This window comes from Vitis riparia, chromosome 4, assembly GCF_004353265.1.
Source record: "Vitis riparia cultivar Riparia Gloire de Montpellier isolate 1030 chromosome 4, EGFV_Vit.rip_1.0, whole genome shotgun sequence".
NCBI classification, from domain to species: Eukaryota; Viridiplantae; Streptophyta; class Magnoliopsida; order Vitales; family Vitaceae; genus Vitis; species Vitis riparia.
In genome coordinates, this window is record NC_048434.1 from 21,178,429 (window position 1) to 21,189,239 (window position 10,811).

Below are 10,811 nucleotides of genomic sequence, written 5' to 3' on the forward strand. Positions count from 1 at the left end.
GATCTTAGTAATGCTAAGATGCGCTGTCTGCCTTCACGAACTTGCATTTGTTTATTGTCAAATTCTGATAAGAGAACAAAGCTATAAATCAACCACATGCTTAACAAGCTTGCAATACAATCATTGGTTCAAACTTCAACACATCAGATGTCATAAGTCTACCCCTGGTATTTCCTGAAAGCGTTATTTGCCACGCTCTCAATACGCTGTGCGGCGGTTGTGCAATCCTCTCATCTATTGTCTCTTCTAAGCCTTTCCCTGCTTGACGTATTAAATCTCTGGGTGGGGGTACGATATGTTCTGACCATTCTTGTTTGAAGATGGGCCTTGCTCATCAGGCACTATAGACCTAGCTCTAAAGGAACATTACGAGATCTAGCTGTGTGCAGTTCTTAAAGCTTCATTGCTCCTTTTCTGGAAATGCAGTTTCTGGTTTGTCCATAAAGCCTCATATAACTACTGTCTGCCCTGCCACGCAATTATGGCCTCAAGCACTGTCAGAGCGATGTCATGACTTGCATGCACATTAAAACCAATGAGCCACAATCATCACCTCAATAATCATCACAGACAGTAATTATATTTGTTCATAAATAAATCAGCACCGCGACCTGAAGAGTTGCCGGACTGGAACCAAATGAAAGCAGTGCTTGTGTCATTCACTCCTGGACCATGCTCTGTTTAGGAGGAACAAATGAGATATATTTGGTTAAAGGGATAAAAGAAATGGATGTATCCCTTTATATATATATATATATATATATATCTGAGGATATAATAATCCAAAGTTAAAGAAATGAGATATAGATACCCATGAATAATAAATTTGCACTTATCAATTTTCTTTTGTAATACAAATAATTTTGATTGGATAAAAAGGTTAAATTTGCAGTTAAAAAAAAACTAATAGATATTATTTAATACAAATAATTTCCCATATTTAATAATACAATATAATATTTTTATTTATAAATTTTAAATATTTTAATCAAAATTATGTTTTTCATTCCTATTGGTATCGGGGTATAATACATCAAGATATCACTTCATTGAATACGTGTCCTATGATATCATAATCCAATATTCTAAGATAAATATGTCTAATTAATGGGATGTAATTAATGTAGTCTAAATGTGATTGTGGACATCAAATTTTTTAGTAAATTAATTTTTCATTAAATTGGTCTTTTAAAATTATGGCTTCTCAATATAACAAAATTTGGGTTTGATAACATGTCATACACACATTTGATATGTGACATATATTCAAAAGATGACCGTCGTTAAATTTGTAAGATTACAAAATTTAACCATACAAATAAAATCAAAATTTTCAATTGAAGTGAAAAGAGAATTAAAAAAATATATATTATCTTGTTGAAAAGGAAATAAATCTTAGATTGAAGTCAAAAGAGAATTTAAAAAAAAAATAAAAATAAAAAATTCTCTTGTTGGAGATTTTCCATCATTAGGAAACAAGTTGCTAAAGATTAAAGAACAAAATTCTTTGAATTAAACAAATCAAATTTCAAAATTTTCAAATTTAATTCCCTAATTTCACCTATAAATAATAATTTCACCTATAAATAATAGTAATTTTTCTAAAGAACCAGTAAAAACAACACAATAAAAAAGCCTTCATTCTATGACCCTCAATTGATTTTCGAAATCAAGAAAACACTTTCATCGTCTACTTTTAGATTGTTATTAAAGTGAAAAAATAAGAAAATATTCTTTTGTAAAAGAATATTACTATAAAGATTGTATCCTACAATAACTAATTTTAATAAAAATTTTGTTTCAAATATTTTTCTATAGTTTTGCTTATTTCGCGGATTTCACAAAATTTGCACATACAGTAACACGACACGTAAAAATGAAATAAACGTGTAATATATTCACTAACTGTAATATTCACGACTTAACATTTAGGTTCTGATGCATGATGAAGTAAATTGAACTCATAAATATTCCATTTTTTATTCTATTAGTGACAGTAAAACAAGAAAGCCACCCTACAAAAATGCCGGTCAGTAGGAGGAACCTAATACACCCAAAGTATAAAAGCATGGAAGCCTCGGGCCTTGCGCAAGGTCATATGAAAAACTTTGAAGCCCAACAGCAGAGGAGCCACTGCTGAGATTCTAACAGCAGTACAGCAATGACAAAGTGGGAAAAACCTGTGATAACCCATTATAGTATCATGGATACAGAAGGCAATAAAATATAACATTTGTATGTCTAAATAATTTAATCTGACAATAATAAGGAACAGGAAAAGGGATAGTATGATTGAAGAGTGGGGTGAGGATAATCAATTGATAGCTGCACTATCAAATAATGGAACTGATACAGTAAGTAGCTCAGTTTGGGTTCTTGGATTTTTCATTTTTCCTTTTTCTCTTTTGAACATGTTTATTTGTTTGAATATTAATCATCAGAGGATGCTACATGATACCATAAAATTCCCATGAATTCCATGTATGACTCCATGATCTCGTAAAATTCCCATGATATTCCACATATGACTACAAAATTTGTCGGCGCATTATTTCTATCTATCATCCCTTCATCCATTTCAAGATGAATGAAAAAATTGGTTCAATGCACCAAATTGTGTGTACACCTAGAAATATATGTATGCAACTGAAAAATAACAAGCACCTCTCTGAACAATATCAACAAAACTAAAAAGAAGCTACAAAATCATCAGGCTCAAGGTGTGTTCATGAAGAACCTATAGAAGCCCATGTGAGTATTTTGTCCTTTAAGTGGTTTAGTGGCAATATAGAAGTACTAATATTCCTGATATTAAAATCAAACAAAGTTTATAATTCCCTTGGTCATGCAAATAATTGTTGTGAAAAGCATCTGAGAGGATGAACCCTTTGTCTGTGTTTCAGTTCCATAATCCACTATGTGAAACATTGTATATTCCTTAAGAAATAAGTCTTAAACAGTGCGTGATGGAATTCACTAAGTAGAACAAAAGCAATCAAACAGTATTTCTGTCATCAAACCAAACCCTCATCCTGAAGTATCTTCGATCATATATGTGATAGGACAGTGATAATGACAAAAAGAGTAGCTCAAAATATTTGGCTCTCATAGGGGCACAACCTAACTATTTGCCAACTTCATTTTATGTCACTAGATCCTGGCATACTTGCAACTCTATGTAGCCTCACAACCTAGAATTAATTTTCTCAAGAACTTTGTAAAATTGTCCTGTGTAAGTAAACAAAATGTCCCTGTGGAGAATGTATATAGATACCAGCTAATAGGTGATGAAACAACTATAACTGATAGCATTAACACATGCAATGTGTATAATCTCCCAAGGTATAGGATAGTACCTTTCACAACTAGTTTAAATCTTGTACTCATTGACGCGAATCCATTTAGTTGATGACCACTTGTTTCCTTTAATCACAGGGCAACCACCTGGAAGAAGACGAAAGAAGAAGTGAACTAATAAAATTTTTGAATTAAAAACTCGTGGACAAGAACAATAAACTTATGAAGATGATTTTGCCAGGATTCAGGAAAATATAGAGGTAATTAAGAACACAGGAATGGGGTTGGGGTGGGGGATGTATTCTAATGAATGTGTAAATGCATGATTATCACTGATGCATGAACTACTGCCTTTTACAGTCAAAATATCTATTAACTAACCATGCAAACTTGAGGGATCAAGAGAAGCATCAGGCTTCATGCTCCAGAAAAGCAATGCATCACCCATCTTTGGTTTAACAGAAAGTCCCTCTTTTCCACATTCAGATAACTCATTCCACCAAGGCACTGAACTGAAGTTCCCTTTGGCAGCAGGGAATACTGTTTCACCCCCTTCTTCAACATCAGAGCTGTACAAATAGTGAATGAGGAAGAAAAATAAAAATAAAAACAACCAAAAGGATTAAAAAAAAAAAAAAAAAATTGAAAAAAAGAAAAAGAAAAAAAGAAAGAAATATGAATGTGGGACTAACTCAAAAAAAGTGGTGTATCATTTTTCTATTTTTTTGTATCATGTATTGTATCATATTGTGTATCATAAATTTTTTATAAAATGAAAAATTAAATAGAAAAAATACACATACATGTACATATATATTGTAAACATGAAATATGGAATAACATATAACCAATTTTATGAAAGATAGTAAGATTTAAAGATTTTAAACCATATCATATCTTTTGATAAAATTGAATACTAGAGTTTTAAAAAGTTCAATTAACAAAATATGAGTTTAACATATAGGTTCATCTTAAAATTCACAAAAATAAACTTCTAAAATTTTTAGTTTTAAATTTTACCAAGCATGACTTATACGTGTTGTTGATATATATGGTTTTATATGTTATCTCCAAAGTTTCAATTTTTCAAATTCCCAAAACAAATATATTAAGTAAAAGTTTTTATTCATTAATTACCATCATTTTCAGTGTCAAAATTCAAATGAATCAAATATAAATTCTCCAATATTCATCATAAGAATAAATTAACTTCTAACATCATCTTTGATAGCAAGAATGTAACCTATCATATGGAATTATTTTACCTCTTTCTGCCATTTATTATCAATTTCCAACCTTGCTATACATTTTAAACAATTAATATAACAATTCTTCTAAGAAAAAAATTTGTGATTTTAATTTTTATTAAATATTATGAAAAATAGTTAAAGATGTATGTATCATTGCATCATTATATCTTGTATCATATCGTGTATTGTAAGATATACTTAAGATATGATATAGATTGCTATATGTACTGATTTTCATAAAAAATATATTGTATCGTTGTATCATATCATATATATAAAAGTTTTTAACAACTAAGATAAGAATCAAAAGCATTTAGGATATGGAAATTGATGATTTCACTTACAGGTACATAAGAACTGTAGCCATACGCTGTCCTCCATTCTTAGTGTTATAATCGTCAAGGAAGTAGTCATAGTGAGGCTCATATTTTTGTCCAACTTCATAGTGGAGAATTTGAAGTCCTTCACCATGCTCTGTAAATTGAAAGTAGGTTTAAATAACAGCTAATGCACTAAATTGCAATGCAAATACCTAAGGAAAATAAACATCCTAGAAATAAGCATGACCTGAAAATGATCCTCTAAATCTAAAGACCCACAAGAAAGAAATTTCTCAAACTGCATACCTACGGGCAGGAAGGTGAAATCAGAAAGCCTTTTCTCAATGCCTCTAATAATTTTGTCCTGACCTCTAGTCAAAAATGTTCCAGAGCTTGTGCGGACCCTGCATGTGAAATGCATATCAAACATAATCATGTAAGGAGAGGGGTTGAGAGGGAAGGCAAAGAGATTTCAGATTTAACTCTTCTTAAGATGAAGGAAATGCACACCTGCTATCTTTACTCTTGCCTGTTGAGCTATCAACTACAGTTGACTTTTGCATATGAGGCTTAGCAAGTTTGATTAGGTACTCGCATTCATCCTTGGACTGCCAAAAAAGGTAACCAAATTCAGGATCTGGTGACTTTCAATGACATCGAATGAGACTTTAATCCAATAAAGTATATGTTTAACAGGATATGTAAATCACTTATATCCAACCCTTTTCCAAGTCAGTCTTATATAATCAACACTAGCAGTAAGAAGATCTGTCTATTTCGCAAACAAATAGATTTTTAATTATCAAAAAAAAAAAAAAAAAAGGAAGAAGGGTAACCAGAAGAATTGAGTAATGTTTCAGTAAGTCACTGAAAGAACAACACACAACAACGCTTCAAATATATTCTCAAATCATGGATGGAAAATCCCAGAATAATATCATAAACCTTAAACTCCAATTTTGACAGCACTACAGTAATAAATTGTAATCAATGAACCTGTTGCTCCTGGCATCATTCCTTATATACATTCATGATTTTTACCTTAACAAAAAACCAAGATTTCACTAGTCAAGGTAAAAACCAGAATTTACTACTATTTCAATAAGATATTGTAAGAAGAAAAGCAAAAAGGAGACTCAAATAATTCACAAATCATGGGTGAAAAGTTCCAGAAGTAATATCAGCTAAGCACAAGAACGTAGTAGTGTTTCAGTGGGACATCATATGAACAAAGCATAAAAGAGATTCAAATATATTGATAAATCGTGATGGAGAACTCCCAAAGTAATATTAGAATTTTTGGGCCCAAGGACGTTCCTTGGATCCAGAGTTGTTCACAAGGCCACACCACTAATGTTCTAATTTGTATACAACTCACTGTTACTCCCGTCATTACTCCCATCTAATGTGCAATGCTCTCTCTCTTTTTATCAGAATTTCCAGCATGTCTTTTGATTCTCTCTCTCCGATGGTATATTTGAAGAGAATTTCCAGGTGACAAGATGTACTGAAAAGAATTCCCAGCATGGGTATTTCACATTTTAAGGACGCTTTCACATAAATTGGACATAAATCAAGAAGTTAAAACACTAGGTAATCAGAAAGTCCTAGGCAATTGAACTTCACACATTCCGTTCTTAGTAGCTTGCATGAAAAAAAAAACGTCACGAGAGAAAAAACAAGAAAAAAAATGCAGAATGCTCGAATCAAATCCATAAGACCGAAAAAAGACACTCCCAAACTCACCAAGAAATTATGATAAACAAAAGCTCTGGGTTCCCATGAGATCACTTCACTCCATGGCTCCCCTTTCCCATCATTTCCATCACTTCTGCAACCGAAAACCTCAAATCAATCAGAAACATAACCAGATCACCACCAAATTCAATCACAAAATTGAAGCAAGATCCGATTCAATTCAACACTCACCTCTCCACTGTCCTGTGAACAATGGTACTGAGATCATTGGCTCGTGGTGAATCGCCGGAGTGGCTCGGAATCGAGAGGAGCCCGAGAGCAAGAAGAACGAGAACGACGAAGGAGAACATGAGAAGCATGGAAAGAACAACCGTGGAAGACGACGATTTCCGAGGTGGAAAACGCGGGTACCTGGCTTTCGCCATTGTCAAAAGAGGGACGAGGGATTGAAAACCCTAGAGCTGGATCTGAAAACACAATTTTTAATGGTGAAGAAGAGAAGAAGAGAAGAAGATCAGAAGCGATGGGAAATAGAAAGAAGCAGAACGCGCTTTTACTGTTTTCCCTCTCAGACTCTCTCTCTCTCTCTCTCTCTCTCTCTCTCTCTCTCTCTCCCTCCCTCCCTCCTGGTGGCTTCTTTATTTGACAGAAACAATTTTAAATGCTTCTTTGTCTTCCTCACTGCCACGACTATCTTCAATTTATTTCCACATATTTGCATTTTCATCCTTCTACTTGCTTGTATTTCCAAAACCATCCCTAGATTCTATCCACTTAAGCGCAGGCACTGACGTGTTCAGTCGGTAAAAAAGCTGGAGCTTGGCTTAGGCGGTACTGAGTCATGAGCCGATTCAAAAGAGATGACTTATTCTACGGAGAACTTGACCAAGTGAAGAAGAATGAAGTGTGAATGCCTCCACTGAAACTTCCTCTTTATCAATATAATATTAGGTTGGTGCGTAACGGAGAAGAAGTTGTAGAAAATGAAAATATAGGCAAAGAAACAATATTTGACAGAAAATTAAAATTGAAATTTGCATGATTCAAATGTCAACAACCAAGCTTGTTAGGATTAGTCGAGGCTTGTGGTCATTATCCTTGAAAGTGTTGAGAGTTGATTTTGATTTCCTTTTATTAGCTCTATTAAACTCTAATGATGTAACAAACACTAGATCTTTTTTTTTCTCTCTCTCTTTAAAGCTTTTTTGAATTTTTATATGGTATAATTTCATTGAAGAGAGTTTAATATCATACTATGCTTTCATGTAAAAAAAAAATTATTTTTCCATTGTGTCTAATTGTGGGACCTCACAATGGGTGATCATATTAGAAAATTTACAAATATAAGAAATTTTTTATTATAGTGATTGTAAACTGACAAAAGTTTTAGTCTTACCTTTTAATAGAAGCGTGTCATCTACTCCATATGATTTGATTTTGTTTATTCTGATAAGTGGGGGACCTTCTCCGATTTCTACAAAATGAGGGTTTCGATATTATGTTTCATTCATTGATGACTATTCTTATTATTGGGTTTATTATGTTTCATTCATTGATGACTATACTTATTATTGGGTTTATATTATGAAATATCGTTTTGATTTCTTGAGTATTTATAATATCTTTCAAACCCATGTCAAAACTCAACATTTTGTTGTTGTCAAGTGCTTTAAGTGTGATTTGGGTGGAGAGTATACTTTCAATGCATTTTGTGAATTACTTGTTTCACATGGAACTATGCACCACATATTTTGTATTGACACTCTAGAGCAAAATGGTGTCATTAGAAGGAAATATAGACACATTAGTAAAACCGTTCATTTTCTTTTATTGTCTGCATGTGTTCCAATTGAAGTATGGGGGAAAGTAATTTTTACTACAATTCACTTAATTAATAAAATCCCTTCATCTTATACTTTTGATTTGTCATCGTTTGAAAAGTTGTATGTCTATGTTCTTGATTGCTATTCCATAAGGGTTTTTTCGTTGTATTTGTTTTGTTCTTCGTTCTCATGTATAGCATAGTAAATTTTGTTCCCGTTTTGTGAGAGTTCTAGAAAACTTGTATAAAGTTTTGTCAAAAGTGACCCCACTTCCACTCTCATATGGATAAATCTATCAAGTGTGTCCTAAAACTAAACACACTACCCATGAGAGATATGATATTTCATTAAGAGTATGTACTCACCCTCAACCATTGTAAAATACATATCATCCACATCATAAGGATAAAATTCTCATATATAAATAACTAATGGTGCGGGAAAGAATTAAAAAGTGACTTTTATACCCATGTAAACCTACTTCCTAGTATCTCTGTTCATGTGGGTTGGATTATCATCACTCATAACTTTATATTAGGTATAAGAGTTTCATCCTTCTTAATGTTTCTTCCGCTAACTTTCTATTGAGTGGTTTTGCCAACCAATCAACCAAATTCAACTCTAACTTCATAAAATCTAGAGATATGATCTTTGTTTCAAGCAACTTTCAAATAATATTGTGTCTTAGGTGTATACACTTGTTCTTTTCTTTATATATCTTACTTTTAGGTTTGGTTATTATAACTTAATTATCACAACACATAAATATGAACAATGTGGTGGTGTTTGTTTTTTTGGCTTTTTACTGAAAGCAATTTAGTTTTAGAATTTAAGTTGTTTGTTTTTCTACTTTTTCATGACTTATTATAAACTTTTTACTAAATAGAAAAAGCCAAAATATGTAGTTTTTTCTAAATAGAAAAAATAACATATTGGTTTTTTTGTACTTTTTAATACTTAATAGAAATAAAATACTACAAAAACAAACAACTTAATATTTAACACTATTAAGCATTAAGGTTCTATTTAGAATTAAGTAAAAAAACAAACACCACCTTAGTCTTGTCCATAAAAAGATATATGATAAGAGGTTTCTAAATTACTCACCTTCAAAACTTGTCTTCTTTAAGACAATAAACTCACCGTTCATAGTAAACCAAGTAATGTTAGTTTATTTAGTAGATTTTCAAGAAGCTGCATCTTCTCAAGGATAAAGACATGTCCAATAGTGGATTTCCTCTCATCTAAATCTAAGATTCAATTAGCCCTCGTTATACACTTTCAATACATAAGGAAATTCACTATAACACATATTACAATCATCAGTGCCTCCCAAGTACTTAACTATTTTGTAAATAATATTCAAGTGATTCTAGTTAGGACTCTGGATGTACCAATTTAGTCTACCCACAACATGAGCAATGTCAAGTCTAGCATTATACATTAGGTTATCATGATCTAAATATATTCTAGTTGGCTACACTATGTTCTTTATTTTTCTCTAACTAAAAGAGAGAATTATGAAAGTTAATATTGGTTTACAATCATGCTGTTTAAACTTAAAATTTTCTCAACATAGTGTTTTTGTGAGACTTTAAGCCTATTAAGCATTCTAATTATTTTGATTCATAAAATCATTTAGACTTCTCTTATGTCTTTTATTTCGTAGTTATACTTCAAAATCTCTTAGTCTCACAAACAACTTTTAGGCTAGTCCCAAAAATTAGCATGTCATCTACATATAAGTATATGATGATAGGCTTAGTAGATGAGCTTAGTAGTCCTAGAGTCTATCATTGAATCTTTCACACTAATGACCATTTTCATCTTAAAGGAAACCACTATATATCACATCAATCTTAGTTAAATTCAATTTGGGTTTTGGTTCCTCATTCCTCTTCCTCCTTGTAAGCACTGTTTTCATACTGCCCAAGTTTTCCATATATAAATTCGTTTCCCCTTTTCTTAAATTTAGGGTTTTGGGACTTGTTCATAAAATTGAGGTTGAATTTCTTATTTCTGGGTGTATGTTGCTCTTATTGTTCTTATTATTCTTATTACTCTTGCGCTTGCCTTCTATTATACTAGCTTTGGAAGTGAATTCCTTGGTTTTTCTAACCTTGTTTCAATTCTTGTTTTGTCCTTCATTCTTGTATGAATCATTGTGTCTTATAGGGACATTGTTTCCCTCTTATGCCTCATACTATTTTTTATAATATCTCTTAGACTCAAGCAAGGTCTCAATAGGATACCCAACAACAAAAGGTTTAAGTAGCTTAATGTATTCATTTTGTAGGTCATTAGTTAAGGCATGACATGCATGGATTTGAGATAATACATTTTTATTCTTGGTTATATAAAAAAAATTATAAAATATTTTTAAATTCTTGCATCCTCTAGAGCATATTTTTAAAAATATTTTT

At 31.9% G+C, this 10,811-nt stretch overlaps 1 protein-coding gene across 2 annotated transcripts; it reads right to left on the reverse strand.

Moving 5' to 3' along the window:
* Positions 1 to 84: 84 nt before the first annotated feature.
* LOC117913628 (probable prolyl 4-hydroxylase 10) lies at positions 85 to 7,177 on the reverse strand. 2 transcript variants are annotated; one of them, XM_034828650.1, is made up of 8 exons: positions 6,797 to 7,177; positions 6,614 to 6,698; positions 5,378 to 5,475; positions 5,174 to 5,271; positions 4,892 to 5,021; positions 3,679 to 3,866; positions 3,357 to 3,444; positions 85 to 677 (listed from the first exon to the last, which is right to left on the reverse strand). In XM_034828650.1, the coding sequence occupies exons 1-7, from the start codon at positions 6,988 to 6,990 to the stop codon at positions 3,371 to 3,373; spliced, it is 867 nt and encodes a 288-aa protein (XP_034684541.1). In that variant the 5' UTR covers positions 6,991 to 7,177; the 3' UTR covers positions 85 to 677; positions 3,357 to 3,370. The 2 variants fall into 2 exon arrangements, with proteins under 2 accessions (XP_034684541.1, XP_034684540.1); XM_034828649.1 differs by lacking the exon at positions 85 to 677 and adding an exon at positions 1,874 to 2,180.
* Between the last annotated feature and the right edge of the window lie 3,634 nt (positions 7,178 to 10,811).

Excerpts from the sequence above, each read along its gene's own strand:
- LOC117913628 (XM_034828650.1), bottom strand. The coding sequence starts at position 6,990 with ATGGCGAAAGCCAGGTACCCGCGTTTTCCACCTCGGAAATCGTCGTCT. Across the intron at positions 5,022-5,173 it reads TTTCACCTTCCTGCCCGTAG|AGCATGGTGAAGGACTTCAA; the intron begins GTATGCAGTTTG and ends TTCAATTTACAG. Across the intron at positions 3,445-3,678 it reads TGATCCCTCAAGTTTGCATG|GTGGTTGCCCTGTGATTAAA; the intron begins GTTAGTTAATAG and ends GTCTTCTTCCAG.